Here is a 17,099-nt window from a genome sequence, read left to right on the forward strand (position 1 = left end):
TCTCACAGTATGTATATGTATGTATATATATATGTATATGTATATATATGTATATGTGTGTGTGTGTGTGTGTGTGTGTGTGTGTGTGTGTGTGTACACACTTGTGAATAGATAAAGAAATCTTTACAGGAATGTGACCGTTGACATCTCTATAGGCCATTTCATAGTTGTCTGTGATGAGGCCTACGATTATTGTGTCATCCGCAAACTTGATAATGGTGTTTGACTTATGTTTAGCAACACAAATGTGTGTGAACAGGGAATATAGGGGGCCTAAGCACACAACCTTGTGGCGTTCCTGTGTTTAGGATGAGTGATGAGGAGGTGTACTTACCAATTCTCACCACCTGGGGCCTGTTTGTGAGGAAGTTCAGAATCCATCTGCAGATAGCTGTTCCTAGCCCTAGGTCGACGAGCTTCGAGGCAAGTTTTGAGGGGATGATGGTGTTAAGTGCCAAGCTGTAGTCGATGAAGAGCATTCTTGCATATGTATTCCCTTTTTCCAGGTGAGGGAGGGCGGTGTACATTGTCAGGGCGATGGCATCCTCTGTGGCTCTGTTTGTCCGACAGCCGAACTGAAGAGGGTCCAGTGTGTCAGGGAGGGAGGAGCAGATGTGACCTTTGACCAGCCGCTCAAGGCACTTCATGAGGGATGTCAGTGCAACAGGGCGGTAGTCATTCAGACAGAGAGTTTATTTATTTTGTCTTTTGATATTGTCATATTCTACCTTTACTCTCAGTTGTCTGTATTTTATTTTAATTGTATTTTTAATTATTTTTATTTATTACATACCACGTGTTTACATGCAGAATACAAAAAAGACAAAACATTGCCAATGTGATCAGTTTTCCACTATTAAAAACTTTCTAATTAGTCTTCCCAGACAAACACAGAAATTCCTGAAACAAGCGGTTAAAAAACTTGTTTTTCTTTGTAGTGGGATAGATTTGGTAGATGTTTGGTTAATGCATGGTGTTTGTGAACACAGCATGAACATTCATGCCTAATGTAAGCAGCTGTAGCCTACTCCCATTTCCTGGCAACTTGCACTCATTCCTGTAGAGGGTGGCGAAGGTCACAAGTTGTCTTTAAGTATTGCAGATCACATTCTTTTGTCCTGCCAATTGCTTAAAGCTTTGTAATTGTAAAAGGGTGGTAAGTAGGATCCTGACTGTCTGCAGTTTGGCTTAAAGTAGCGTGAACCCTGGCTGACTACTTTCTTTCTCTTGTTAAAGGCCTACACACTGCTGCTGTCTTGTTGTAGTCTGGTTTTTGCTTTGTTGCTGTCGTGTTGATTGGCATTTGTTCATTGTTTTATAGCGTTTCAGTGTTAACTGTTTGTTATATTTTAATGAAGCTTTTAAAAGGACCTGTATCTTGTGTGTGTGTGTGTCATGTGCGTTTACGGCTGTTTCTTTTGTATCTTATTTACTGGGTTGTTTTTATATTGCTTTATTTATAATTTAAATATAAATAAAGCATAAAATAAAGCGTGTGGTGGAATTCCCTTTCATGCCTGTGAATGTACACACCGGGAAGCAAGTATAACCTGTGTGCCATTTGTAATTGTTACGATGCTTACACTGGCTATTGTAATCTCTCCTGGGGTGTAACTCCATCCCTAGGTGGCGTTGTCAACACCATTTAGTTACCTTCACCAGTTTTCCTCCTTCACAGCGCCACAAGTCCGAAACATTTGGTGTGCATTGGCTCTGCTTCCCATAGCAAGTACACAAACGCATCAACCAGTGTAGTCAAATAAAAGAGGAACTCGTGTTTACCTGCACACGTGTGTACCCATATAAACACGTTTTTTTACAAGAAAGCACAGAGTAAAGGCAGTGTACTTTTGCACATTAGCTAAAATGTTATATTCACCGGTTGTTGCCCACATTACTTTAGAAAAGCCACAACATGAAGAGTGAGGTCTTGCTGCACTGTCATGTGACATTGCATTTGACTAAAACAGAGCTGCAAAGTGAAACAGTGCTGTCAAATTAAAAATAATCCAGTACTATTTTGGTAGTCATTCTATATACCAAAGAAGCCAGTTCCCTGTTAATTTAATGAGAAATATAATAGAGCTGAAATCCAAACAAATTGCAAATTTCTTCCTTTAGATACACAAAAATATTTTTTTGTAGATAGAATCATGGGTGCTTCCAGAGTTGTTTCATAGGGGTGGCCATAGTGAGGCCACTAAAAATATTGGGGTGGCCATAAACAGAATTTCAGTTTTATTATGCTCTTGTCAAATATAGGTCACTTAAAATATGTCGAGAAAGAAAAGAATTATAAGTTTATAAGTTGATTTCACTAAAAATAGATACATATAAAAACAAAATAAAAATTCCTTTACAATAATTTGTTTATAGGAGGAATAAATATCAAGTTAATGTTTCGATGAACTGTAGGGTGTCTTCCTCTCTCGTGCTCACATATGGGGCGAACAGCAATTTTTTTTTTTCAGGGGCGGGGGTCAGTGTAAGAAATGCAAAGGCTAAAATGCATATCTACAATAACACATACTTTTAAACATGTAGAGCCATCAAAATGGACTTTCTGCTGTGCGTGTGTGTGTGTGCACATGAGAGGGTAACCACATTTCACTCTGAACATGTCAAACTGATGTGTAAATAAGGAGGCAAAACCAGCAGGAAACCACACGCTGTGATCAAGCACAAACCATTTACAAAACCTAACAAAGAAAAAAATAGACACGACGATGAAGTTAATTTTCTTCTCTATTTTGCAGAACATGCAGAAAAAAGTAAGATGAGTGTGATAAAGTGGTTGCAAAATGTGTGAAAAGTAAAGAGGCAACTTCATGTCACATGTTTCTGAAGGAAATTTAAAAAAACACAGACATCCTTGTCACCGTATTTGTTGGCGTGACAGTGAGAAGAAAAGATGGTCTTACAATGGTCTTTGTTCTTCATGTACATTTGCATTAAAGGTATGGATAGTATAGACCTTTAAAGTATAGCTGAAAATTTTAATTCTCACATTTTCATACATCTTTGTGTAACACATAATGTCGGTATTACATGATCTTTTCTTTATTTTCACACACATTTACATTGTCCTTCTTATGTTGGTAGTCTTATTTATTTGTTTTGTTTCATCATAATTTACTCTCAAATTTATTACAGTTACTCCAACAGAATCTTCATCTTGGACCGCTGCTGTGCCATCCTCAGTGAAAGGTCTCCTTGGCTCATGTGTGGTGATTCCCTGCTCTTATAACTACCCAGAACCACAAAAAAGCCCCCAGACCTTCACGGGGATTTGGTATAATAATGATAATCAAGTCATCTGTCATTCTGATGCATCTCAAACTCCAGCTCAGTTTCAGAGTCGGACAAAGCTGCTGGGAGACCTCAACAAGAAGAATTGTTCTCTGATGATTGATAAACTTACAAGAAGAGATGAAGGGACCTTTCATTTCAGGATTATAATGGAAGCTTATGCCGTATTTTCCTACTCAAAGAACAAAATCTCTGTTTCAGTGATTGGTAAGTTAACTGAATGAATGCTGTACAGTTACACTCAAATTATCCACTCATGTGGAAAGTGTTATGGTACTGGTTCGTTATTTCTATGTTTCCGGACTAAATAGTGTTATTTGAATATTCCTCGTTGATTCCTAATTAGTGTCAGCTGTATTTCCACCTGCTACCCATCCTCTTGTTACCCTGTTGTGTATATTTATGTCCTCAGTTTCCCTTTCCCCACTGTTGTATGCGTCTCTCTGTGTTTTAGAGTTCTGTGTTTTGCTTCTAGTTTCCACGTTACTTAGCTTAGTGTTACAATTTTTGAGGTATTTCTCTGTACAGCAATAAAGCTGCTTCTTTAGTTTACTATTTGGTCTTTGAGTGCTGCGATTGGGTCCTGGCTTACCTGCCACACAGCATAAAGTCAAATCATAGTAAAGTAAAGTCCACATTATCATATTGTTAGATTTTTATAAGAATAGTGTTTTGCTTTGTTTTTTCTCTTATTCCCTTCTCCTCACCTTAATCTGTTTCCTATATTAGTTCTACGCATTATGGTATTTGGAAATTCAACAATTGGATTAGTCTTTGGATTTGCAAAAAAAATCACAGTTAGTTTGGGTCTTAAAATCATCTTGATCTTTCTTGTTAACACAGATGAACCAAATCCCACTGATTTCTCTGTGCAAGAGGAGGTAAAGGAGGGTCAAACTGTGTCTGCATCCTGCTCGGTGTTTCACTCCTGCCCCACATATCCACCTTCTTTCCACTGGAGTCACTCTGGAGAGCAGCATGATCAAACACAGAAGCTTCAAAATGGCCAGTGGAATGCAGCCTCTACTTTGACCTTTCGCTCAAACCGCTCTGATCACAACAAACCTTTACAATGCAGTGTTACATACCACGGTGGAAAGCAGCGGGTAACCTCCAAGACCCTTAAAGTAAAATGTAAGTGTGCACTGACAAATACATGTAGATGAAAGAAAATCTTATAAATATTGTAAAAATGATCACTTTTAAAAAAATCTAGAATACAATGTTCTAAAAATTAAGGGTGTTCCGACACTAGGCATGGTTGCTTTGTTACATGTGTTTGCAGTTGTTAGAATTAGAAATAGAAATTTTGTAGTAATTTTCCTGTATAAATCATTGGTTGTTACATTTGTAAGTGATCTTTAACATGATTGCACATACAGTGGGATGCAAAAGTTTGGGCAACCTTGTTAGTAGTCATTTTCCTGTATAAATCGTTGGTTGTTACAATAAAAAAATGTCAGTTAAATATATCATATAGGAGACACACACAGTGGTACTTGAGAAGTGAAATGAAGTTTACTGGATTTACAGAAAGTGTGCAATAATTGTTTAAACAAAATCAGGAAGGTGCATAAATTTGGGCACCACAAAAAAAAGAAATGAAATCAATATTTAGTAGATCCGCCTTTTGCAGAAATTACAGCCTCTAAACGCCTCCTGTAGGATCCAACGAGAGTCTGGATTGTGTTTGAAGGTATTTTGGACCATTCCTCTTTACAAAACGTCTCTAGTTCATTCAGGTTTAATGGCTTCAGAGCATGGACGGCTCTCTAACTCACACCACAGATTTTCAATAATATTCAGGTCTGGGGACTGAGATGGCCATTCCAGAATGTTGTACTTGTTCCTCTGCATGAATGCCTTAGTGGATTTTGAGCAGTGTTTCGGGTTGTTGTCTTGTTGAAAGATCCAGCCCTGGCGCAGCTTCAGCTTTGTCACTGATTCCTAGACATTGGTCTCCAGAATCTGCTGATACTGAGTGGAATCCATGTGTCCCTCAACTTTGACAAGATTCCCAGTCCCTTTCCCTGCACTGACCACACAGCTCCACAGCATGATGGAACCACCACCATATTTTACTGTAGGTAGCAGGTGTTTTTCTTGGAATGCTGTGTTCTTTTTCCTCCATGCATAACGCCCCTTGTTATGGTAAATGGCCTGCATTTGTATAGCACTTTACTCAGTCTCTAAGGACCCCTTTAGTGCTTTACATTCAGTCATTCACACATTCACACACACATTCACACACTGGCAATGGCAAGCTACGTTGTAGCCACAGCTGCCCTGGGGCACACTGACAGAGGCGAGGCTGCTGGACACTGGTGCCACCAGGCTCTCTGACCACCACCAGTAGGCAACATGGGGTTAGTATCTTGCCCAAGGATATTTGACATGCAGCCTGGGATCGAACCACCGACCTTCTGATTAGCGGCTGACCTGCTCTGCCACCTGAGCTACCACCCCTATTTGTTATGCCCAAATAACTAAATTTTCTTCAGTCCACAGCACCTTATTCCAGAATGAATAATGAAGTCCAAATGTGCTTTAGCAAACCTTCTGTCTATCCGAGATTTTTCTTGGTGTGCCACTTTGAGCCTTACCTTGAACTGAGCCTGTGGTCTTACATTTTCTCAATATGTTCCTAACTGTGGAAACAGACAGCTTAAATCTCTGAGACAACTTTCTGTATCCTTCCCATAAACCAGGGGTCCCCAATCCCAGTCCACGAGGGCCGGTGTCCCTGCAGGTTTTAGTTGTGTGCTTGATCCATCACAGCTGATTTAAATGGATAAATTACCTTCTCAACATGTCTTGAAGTTCTCCAGAGGCCTGGTAATGAACTAATCATTTTATTCAGGAGTGTTGACCCAGGGTGAGATCTAAAACCTGCAGGGACACCGGCCCTCGTGGACTGGGATTGGGGACCAATGCCCTAAACCATGATGGTGAACAATCTTTGTCTTCAGATCATTTGAGAGTTGTTTTGAGACCCCCATTAAAAGAGGAGGGAAACTTACAACCCCTTTAAATACTGAGCTTACCAAGCCAATTTGAGTTCCAATAATTAGTTCATAACAGTGCCCAAATTTATGCAACTGCCTGATTTTGTTTAAACAATTATTGCACAATTTCTGTAAATCCAATAAACTTCATTTCACTTCTGAAATATCACTGTGTGTGTCTCCTATATGATATATTTAACTGACATTTTTTTATTGTAACAACCAACGATTAATACAGGGAAATATTGACTATTAACAAGGTTGCCCAAACTTTTGCATCCCACTGTATGTGCAATCATGTTAAAGAACACTTACACAAAACTCCAAAGTAATTTGAAAACTAAGCAAAACCCAGTAGCATGTACAACCACCTTTGGCTACAATGACTTGTAAAGTAAGTAGCCGTTTCTCACATCATTTTGAAGAAATTTCATCTTTCACATCTTTAGAAGGTTGCTTCATTTCATTGAGGTTTGTGGACACTTGTTTATGCACAGCTCTCTTTTAAATTGTCACCACACAATTTTAATCTGAGATCTAAATTTTGACGATGCAACTGCAAAACCTTGATTCTTTTCTTTGTCAGTCATTCTTTGGTTGGTAATGTCCTTGGGATTATTAATCAGTTAAGACCAAGCTACAAAACAAGCTGTAGCCTCATGTTTGACTCTAGAATACTTTGATATACTGAGGAGTTCATGGTTGAGTGAATGACTGCAGTCATGCTGCCCAGATTTTTGGTGGGTTTTTTGATTTATTCTTTTTTTTTGTTAACACTGCATTTTTATTACTAGTTTGTTTGTTTTTTTTAGCATTGTAGTTTGACTTTGGGGTGAATTTGTTGGGACATCAACTCCTGGAAAGACTGCAAACTTTCTTGAATGTTTCCTACAGTGAGAATAAGCTTTCACACTGCAGAATGAGAAACTTATTTGGAAATGGCCTTATGATCCATTTCAGAATATTGGACAAAAACAACCACTTATCTAATTTAGCTGCTAATGTATTTCTTCCTTTGTGTTGCGGTTAACACACACCCAAAATGCTACAGACCTGCAAACTGCCAAAACCTCTGCTTGCTGACACAATAAGTCATCTTTCAGTTGCCTGATAATTGCACTGAATGAGCTTGTGCCAAAAAGAACTGTAAATTCTATGCTTTTCTATATGCATCCTTTTTAAAATGTTTTTATGAATTATTTATAAATTCGTTTTTCTCTCTTATTTCTTTTGTTTTGTTTGTTTGTTTAATGAACCGCGACGTCAGTCTAGTGGTATGACAATGAATCACTGACTGAAAGTCAATTTAGTCTTAACAACTACTGGATTGACTGCTTTGATATTTTGTCAGTATATTCATCATCTCCAAAATATTGGTGACTTTCATCGACTTCCTGAACTTTTTCATTTGGTGCCACCATCATGTCAGAATGTTGAAATAAGCTCAACCTTGACCTGACAGTATGTAAAATAAGATAAAATGCTGCACAGTAACATAAAGGATTAAATGTTTCTATGCAGATGCTCCAGTGAATGTGAAGGTTGAGTACCAGTCAGTGAATGAGGGAGAGACTGCACACCTGAAGTGCTCCAGTGATGCTAACCCTGTCAGCAGCTATGAGTGGCACAGTGAAATTGGTACTCTGCTGAATAAGGGACAAACCTACACAATGTCAAATGTCTCCAGACATTCAATAGAGTCCATGTACTGCACTGCTGTCAATGAGGAAGGACGAATCAGATCAAGCACCGTGAAGCTCAATGTGTTATGTGAGTACAAAATGGAAGAAATATAACAACAAAATAGATTTTCATGTGAGTCAAAGATAAACTTTATTGACAAAAATATTAGGCCACACCTATTAATCCTTAAATTCAGGTGTTTTCAGTCCCGTTGCCACTGGTGTATAACATCAGTCACCTAGCCATACAGTCTGCCTTTACAAGCATTTGTGAAAGAATGGGTCGTTCTCGAGAGATCGTTTAACTTGAGTGTGGTACTGTAATAGGATGTTACTGTTTTGAGAAGCCAGTTTTTGGAATATCTAGGAGGAAGAAATTTCAAAATTAACATAAAGTTACAAAGCAGTGTCACCAAGTACTGATGCACATAGTGTTATTGAGTCATCTGACTCAATAACTCCAAAGTTTAAAACTTCTGCTTACATCATGGCATAAATTTAGATTGCTGAGCAGCTATTTTATCCATATAATGTATATAATAAATGCACAGCTATCTTTTATCTCCTAATTATAGCTCTCTAGTGTCCTTACAGATCCCCCTGATATTAGGACTTCATCTAAGTGTTTCTCAGAGGATGATGTGGTAAAGTGCGAGTGCATCGTGGAGTCCAGGCCTCACAGCATGGTCCATTTTGTTCTTGGTGACAGAGTTCTGCAAAGCACCAGCGTAGAGACAGTTGGCTCTGTTACTACTGGAACTCTGCAGACAGACTTTGGGTCCTTTAAGTTTGTTCACTGCCTGGCAAACAACACACTGGGAAATGCTAACCTCACACTCTTGTTACCTGCTAATGGTAAGAAAAAATTTCAATCTCAAGAATGTCAAGCATTAATTATTCTCACTTTATATTTACATGGCAAAACAAAAAATATTCATTATGCTTTCTTTTTGAACAGACAACATGCAGAATATTTTCATAGCCTCTGGAGCAGGTGTGATTTTTCTGATTATTCTGATAGCCACTGGAGTGGGAGTTGTTAGAAAATGGTGAGTTTTAGAAAATATTTGTATTTCTGAAATGGTGGTTGGAAGAAAAATCTACACAATAATGGACATTTTTTGAGGTTTTGACAGCCAGACCACCTAAATAAGGTATATTGCCTATGTCCTTTGTTATTAAGTTAATAGAAAAAGCAGCACATAACACAGGAGTTAAAAAAGTATTCAGAGTAAGAAGCAGAGCACCATGTCTCTTGGAAAGTACAGAGCTGATTAACTATGAAGTCAGAGCTACAAATAAAACACAGACACGATCCAGTAGCTTGAAAGGAGAAGTCACACACATTCATTTCTTACTTCTGCTTTGGTGAGTTATAACAGTCAATACTTTTGTGAAATCTATCTCAGATGTTATTTGCATCTTTTCTGAGTATCAACACAGAGAGAAGCTGCTGCTGTGAGGATCAACTTTTCCTTTAGATGTGTGTTATGGTGTTGAATTCTTTATTTTCATTTATAGAAAGACTGTTAAATGAGCAGCATAGCAACATTAACAACTAGTATCAAAGACAACTGTGGTATTTAAAAATGTTCCTTTAAAAACAGATTATCCTAAATCACACACACACACCCCTCTTCCTCTCTCTTCATCTTTAGTTGGGGAAAAAGAGAAAAACAAAACAGGCTAATTGCGTTCTTCTTCTTTTTAATAAAAACAAAATCCACTGATTCTATTCATTGTGCTTTTACTTCAGTAGCATTACTCATGAGAAGTATGTTGACAAAAATAAAAATGTTCAAAGTATAATCTCTTATATAAATGAAACATGCACATATTGACTCCTCCTGAAACTGCTGCTGCTGCTCTTTCAGTTCAGACCATCATAGGCTGCTATGTTCAGTGAGATCATTGTAATGATGCTTATTTTTGTCACGCAACATGTACAAAAAAACCTTATCTCAGAGCTTGCATCTGAAATTCATTTATTTGTGTTTGCCCATCCAAATATAGCAGCCAAATGTGGCTCTACTTAAGAGGTTACCAAAACTGACAGCTGTCTTTCTCATGTTCTTATTTATTTTATTGTTTTCTGCCAGCAGGGGGAGATCAAGGGAGACGCCAACATCAGACTTGGGCACCATGAAAGCAGAGAGACCTGTGGAGCTCCCTCGTTATGCCCCAACAAAAAGGTTTTGATTCTTCATCTTAAGTTTAAACAAACAATCTCACTTGTGATTAAATATGATTTTAAAAGATGTTAACTAGATTTAATGTTTTTGCATTCTTTCTGCAGGAAAGAGGACAGGAAGGATATGTCTTGTTCTGACATTTATGCCAATGATCATGTCTATGGCAATGTAGGGATAAGTAATGATTTCTTCAATAATTCATTCATAATGTGCATGCATAAACAAAGTGAGTGAATTAATCTTGTTTCTCTGTCTAGACTGACTGCGATGAGTCAATATACAACAATGTGTAGCGTGTGGAAGATCAGCTTCAGTCCAGGTTGTTATGCGAGTCAAGAAAAAAGAAAAACCTTAAACACTTTGAAATATTAATTGTTTATTTCTGTCATCTGTCATTTTCTTTCTAAAACACAATAAGTAAATACTAATCTTTAAAATTGTGCTTGTTGCTCTCAGAGGATTTCTTTACTTGTTATCAAATGATGTGCTTTGAATTATTACCAATAAAGTACTCTAATAATACCAAAGTTGTCTGTTTACTAAACATATTTAAGCTTTGATTTTTATTTAACTCATTATATAAATAAGTGTAATAAAAAAAAGGGGGGGGGGGGGGGCTAACACATAGAGTCAGGCAACCATTCGTACTCACGTTCACACCTACGGGTAATTTAGACCAACCCCCCTAACTGCATGTCTTTGGACTGTGAGAGGAAGCCAGAGTACCCAGAGAGAACCCATGCAAACACAGGGAGAACATGCAACCTCCACATAGAAAGGCCCGGCCAGGTGGTGGAGACTCAGGACCTTCTTGCTGTGAGGCAACAGTGCCAGCCACTCCACCACAGTGCTGCCCTAAATAATTTCTTATGTAACAAAATATAAGAAATGGATAATTTTTAATAATAACTAATAATATTAATTCTGAGTTATTATTGCAGCATAGTGTCTGACAGTAATGTGCTATCAATTATTTACCCTTAAGAAGAATTATTAAGTTAGCCAAGTCAATAACTATTTTGTTCATTATTTGAGTTCAATGACGTCTTTTATTATTTGTGTCATGGGTTATCAAAAACCAGTTAAGGTGGATAATGCTGGTCTGTCAGCACAGGTTCCGCTAAAGGATGTTGGGCCTTCATGGCACCGTTTTGGAGCCTGTTTCTAATAACTTGATCATAAATATGCCCAAGTGGAATAGAAAGGAAGAGATGCCAGTCCTGCTGGTATTACTTTTATGGCCTGCCTAGCTTTCTTTGTGTAACAGCCTGTCTTCTGGTATCTCCTCCTTCATTCTTGAGGCTGTCTTGGGAGAGGCAGCCGTAACATCAGCCATGATTGTATTCAGATATTTGCCTGAACTATGTTATTTGAGTGAGACCAGTGGAGAGTGTAGTAGTTTGGAGTCATGATGTTGATACATGACTTTGTGTTTTCAGAACCGTGTGCCTAATTTCAATGTTTGTGTATAAAATGGGGCACATTTGAAAATAGACTTGAAACATTTGGCTACTTTGAAGATAGCCTGATTGGAACTAAAAGTAATGGTTCCTGGGTCTCCTGGGTCTTGGACCCAGGATTTTGAGTTTCTTGTTAATTTGTTTTTGTTCTTGTTCTTTTTTGGTTTTGAAACACAATTTCTTTTTTTTGCATTTCTTTTAACATTTTTTTTTTTTTTTAAATTTTGTCCATGCAGTTTTCAAAACAGCGAGTGAACCAAAAAATCTAAATGTTTAGTTTTTTTCCCTCAAAACCTTTCAGACTTTGCAAACAGTTCTGCAAAAGTGCAGGCCTAATATAAATCGTTGTGTGATATGCTTGAAGTCGCCCCACCCATGTATAAAAGTTGATCTGAAGGCTGAAACAACCATTTTCATTTATTATTTTTCCATATATCCTAATGGTAGATTAAGATCTTTAATCTTAATCAAAAACCACAAGAAAAATCAAAAATATAAGCCTGATCAATATTTTTACTGAGAAATGTGGTTGGAGTAGTGAACATGTCTGGTCTAATGTCTGGATTTTGTGTGTAGACATGATCCTGCTTTTATATTCACACCTGGGACTGAGAAGAGGCTGTGTCACAAATCCATTCATGCCCATCATTATAGATGATTTTGAATGAGAGAAATAGCATTAAGTGTTGTAATGCTCAAACAAAGAATCTAATTTTACTGATAGTTAATTATGCTTCTATTGATCAGAATATAACTAAGTAGATATAAATCTGTTTAACCTGACCAATAGATTCAGGTAGTCCTTCTCAAATAGTGGGGCGCGCCATCTGTGACCCCAGGGAACATGCTTCTTTTCCCCTGGAATAAAGTGTAATTGCAGGTCTACTACAGTAGGTGGCAGGGTTTTTGGCACCAAGCATGCACGAACACACACACAGAGCACAGAGCAGGAGATATGAAGTGTCGTAAACAAACCCTGAAGAAAAATAGAAAAAATATTTAACGGTGACGAAAAGAAAGGCGGAGAGAGACGGAGATAATGACACAAACGAACGTCTCCTGAAAGCTAAGACGGGAAATATGACGAAGCGTATGTAGTGTGTGTGGCACTCTGTTCTCAGAATGTCTACTTTAAAAATGTTTATGATTTAATAAATGTATTGAGTAAAGTCTGATAGACAAACAGTTTTAAAGACAAAATGTTACTACATCTGGTTTAAAAGGGAGTACAATAAATAACAAATGGTAAAATAAATATTCTTGTGAAAATGTGCTAAGGACAAATCTAAGTAAAGTAACATAAAATGAAGACATGAAATAACCTTTGAGATGCGCAGTTCAGAAGATTGGATCTCAGAAGTCCACCATTGGAAATTTCAGCAGAGACACAAGAGACATACAGTAGATACATACTTATACATACATATTCATCTACATATCTATATATCTATCGGGAAGATGGTCACAACCATTCACATGCTTAGTGAATATTTCTGGCAGCCGAAACCAAAGAAACAAGAGGAGCAAGAGGAGGAACCACTATGGAAGGACAGGCCCTTGCATGGTATGTACTACAGACAGATATAAGAATTGGCTGACATCCAGAAGTCCTGCCGGTTCCTGGACTGAAAGACAGCACAGACATACTAATCACGGCAGCACAGGAACAATCTCTAAGCACAAGAAATAGAGGAGCTGGGGTCTACCACACCAGGTGCAGGCTGTGTAAAGATGCCCCTGAGACAATCCAGCACATAACAGCAGGGTGCAAGATGCTGGCAGGCGGGTCATACATGGAACGCCATAAACAAGTGGCCAGCATAGTATACAGACACATCTGTGGTGAATATAGGGATGGGTATTGATAAGATTTTCACGATTCTGATTCCATTTTCAATTCTGTTTAACGATTCAATTCTTTATCGATTCTCTTATCGATTCTTTTTTTTAAAAAAGGAGAACACTAAGGTCGATTAGCTTAGAACTTTGTTTTATAACTTCTCTTTGAACTAAATGTTAATGCAGAAGTTTGTGACTGAGGCTAAAAGCTGCAACTGGCTGACCCACACTCAAGGTCAGGTGCACTGAAAGAGAACAAGAGATTTGATTTTGATTCACTGATATTTTAACTTTCAAGAACAATAGATATTGAGCCTGAACACAAATTTTTGTCACTTTAATTATCTGACAAACAGTCAAGGGATGGCTCAATAAGTAGAGAGACATTAGGACAGAACTCATACACAAACTGTTTTTCTCACTATAAACACTGGAGAGGAACTGAAACTGTGAGCTGTGTCACTTTTTTCTATTCTGAAATGAACATGCAAATGTTCTTTCACAGTTGTGTATGGTCTAGTGAATAACACATAATTTTAATTGCTTTAACTCTTGTCTTGGTCATTTAAAACTCAGACAAAAGGAGAAATGGGACTACAAGACGTGTGAGGGTTTTTTACGCATCCACAGCAGCTACTTCTGCTGTTTAAGAAACAAATGAGCCGAAGACAAATTTAGTACTCAATTAAAAATAAGTAAATAACGAACAGGGCTTAAACAAGAATCTAAACATTTTAACAGAACAGTTAAAAGTGCCATTGACTTGAAGCTGAATTCCAATCATCTCTACAGAAAGGTTTTACTCAGATTCATGTAGTAAAGCAGCGGTCCCCAACCCCCTGGCCTCGGACCGGTACCGGTCCGTGAGTCGTTTGGTACCGGGCCGCGAGAGTTGAGGCTCAGGTGTGAAATGTATGGTTTTCAGGGTTTTTTATCGGTTTTCAGCGTTATTTTGTTATCGTTTTTTTCGTTAACTCGGTTTTCCTGGGTCTTTTCACGTGTGTTATGAATAAAACTTCTTTTTTTCGGTACCGGTAACAGTATTATTTTGTTGTATTTATCCGCGACACCTTCAAGGCCGGTCCATGAAAATATTGTCGGGCATAAACCGGTCTGTGGCGCATAAAAGGTTGGGGACCGCTGTAGTAAAGGACCCTCTACAGGGTTCTTGTCTGCACTTTACCATTGAGGCCGCCCTCAGTAAGATCCACAACACAAAATACAGCATTGTACAGAAATATCCTTTTGCTTTCTCCATTACTTTCCTTTAGTAAAGACACCTTTAGTAAAAACTTGTCTTCTGCTAATTATTTCTTCCTATTCTATGTAGACAAATCTAGGTCTGTGGACTAATAGGAAACAGCTATTTCTTCTTAAGTTAATCTTCATATCATACACATGTAATAGAATACATCAAATTAGGGTTGCCAACTCCCTGAGAAATAAATAAGGGACACCTCGTGGCCAGGGCCGGGCGACCCAGTTGTCTTCACCCTTCCCAGTGTGGTGAATTTTTTAGCTCTTTTTTTGTGTGTGAAATTATTTTTTTTAACCATTTGACTTGAATTTGATTTAAGTAGATGCGTATTCTTTGTGATATCAACACATGGGAAACAAAAATCATTTAGCCATTTATTTTTAGCTCAAAATGACAACATTAACACAATAAAACAGGTCTCTTTCTTAAACAGAAGCCTGTCATGCTTAACTTTTGATAATAAAAGTAAATCTTTCTTTAAAAGAACTCTGTCCTGCTTAACTTAAAATTATATAAATTAATAGAAAACAATAGAAAGAAAAATATTCTTGTAACAGTGCACATTTAGTGCATTTAGTGCAATTGGCTTCAGCAGAGGCATTATTTCAGCTTTTGCTCCCGTTTGTAAACCCACTTGTTCCCATGATTACGCATCATAACTCATCATCATTATTCATCTATGTATTACTTTTATGTATTACTCATCTATTTGTTGTAATCATCTATCCTTGCAGTTGTTTATTACACAAAATAAATTATATTATCACACTTCTGGCCACGTAGCGCTGATATTCACTGCACATGCCCATTTTAACCTTAACCAGAGGGTTTAAAAACAAACAAACCAGTGTTTACCATATCTGGTTCTGCCGTGGCCTGGTAGACAAAAATTGGTTAAGGGTTCCCCGAGCTTTCACGCCCCTCATGTTCTTCATGTGCCCACCATTAGAAGCACGCCTATGGAAAAAGTGCGCCGGCACACAGTGCAGTGCGCTTTATAGGTGTTATGGTGCACTTTTCCAGCCAGGTGTTTTCCTTTTCCCATTCTTCCCTGCACTTTTGCAGCCTTTTTTTCTTTCTCTGAGAGGAACAAACATTGCTGGTCTAATGCCTGGCTCACACTGTGCGATTTTTGGCCCATTTTGAGCCGATTTTTGAGTCGTGCGACCGATTTGGTGATCGGCCCGATTTTGGCCTTCATCGTGCATCGTGTAGTATACGTGGGGTAACGAGAAGCGATTAACACCTCACGACCAGCTCCCGATCATCAATCGCTCGTGAGGGTGTCACCGCAGCCGCTCACACTGCTCACGCGCAAACACGTAAACGTCGGTGAAAAAGACGGAGCAGCACGGCTGTGCGGCGTGTGATCTGGACACAAGCGATGGAGGCACAACTTGTAGAACTTTGGAAAGCTCATCCGAGCCTTTTCGATGTGGCATCACCAAATTATCACGACCACAACAACCGTGAAAATAGTTGGATTTACATTGCTGCTCAATCACAGCTGCCTGATCATGTTTGTCATTAGTAATTTAGCAAAGTTGATGGTGGTGTGTGTCTGTGTGAGTGAAAGACAAAGAGGGAGAGCGAGCGACAGATTTTCTGTTATAACCTTCATTTTATGGAGGCACAGTGTGACTCAGGTCGCATCAGAGCATCAGGCGGTATAGTGTGAGACCTGCATCGTGACCTACGAACTTATAACCCATGCGAGCCAATCGTGCAGTTTGAAAATCGCAGTGTTTGCCCAGCTTCAGGTGTACTGTCGTCTGAGACTTGCACCGCAGTGTCGGCGTCTGTTTCCCTGTTGGCCATGCTTTTTGTTGTGGTCATCTGTTGTCTTCCGGTATTTTCTCCGCAAGCGACCTTTCCTCAACCAATGAGATGAGCGGTAATCTGAATTGTCATACTCGAATTGTCATAAGTGTGCTGTCAGCTCATTGGTCACAAAGCAGGGGCGGGGCTGGGAATTATGTTTTCAAACAAAGCGTTAATTACATTAAAACTTATAGACTACTTTTGATTCTCACTGTATTACGGGACAAAGTGCGTCCCTTTTCAGCTCAATACGGGACGTGTACTTTTGTTTCTAAATACGGGACGATTCCGTTTTTTAAGGGACGGTTGGCAACCCTACATCAAATCCACAAACATAAACTAGTAAAACAAAAAAAAAACCCAAGTAATTTGAAATTAATCTTTAAATGATTGTAACTTAAGTACAGATTGCCTTTGTTTCTGAAAAAGCAGAAAATGCTGCATGAACCCAGCTGTAGCAAAGTCCAGGCTGAGTGTTAAGTTGTGGGACAGTCTTTTTCTGTTCCTGCCACAAAATCCATGTTCCTTCCTCC

The 17,099-nt window shown here is 38.5% G+C and overlaps 1 protein-coding gene across 1 annotated transcript; it reads left to right on the forward strand.

Annotated features, from left to right (window-relative positions):
- Positions 1-64: 64 nt before the first annotated feature.
- LOC146508073 (sialic acid-binding Ig-like lectin 14) lies at positions 65-10,715 on the forward strand. The gene is made up of 9 exons (XM_085178652.1): positions 65-2,957; positions 3,154-3,516; positions 4,153-4,443; positions 7,836-8,084; positions 8,591-8,851; positions 8,955-9,045; positions 10,096-10,188; positions 10,293-10,356; positions 10,446-10,715. Exons 1-9 carry the CDS (start codon positions 2,912-2,914, stop codon positions 10,479-10,481), a joined length of 1,494 nt encoding a protein of 497 aa, XP_085034778.1. The 5' UTR covers positions 65-2,911; the 3' UTR covers positions 10,482-10,715.
- The last annotated feature ends 6,384 nt before the right edge of the window (positions 10,716-17,099 follow it).

Source organism: Neolamprologus multifasciatus, chromosome 11 (assembly GCF_963576455.1).
Source record: "Neolamprologus multifasciatus chromosome 11, fNeoMul1.2, whole genome shotgun sequence".
Taxonomy (NCBI): Eukaryota; Metazoa; Chordata; class Actinopteri; order Cichliformes; family Cichlidae; genus Neolamprologus; species Neolamprologus multifasciatus.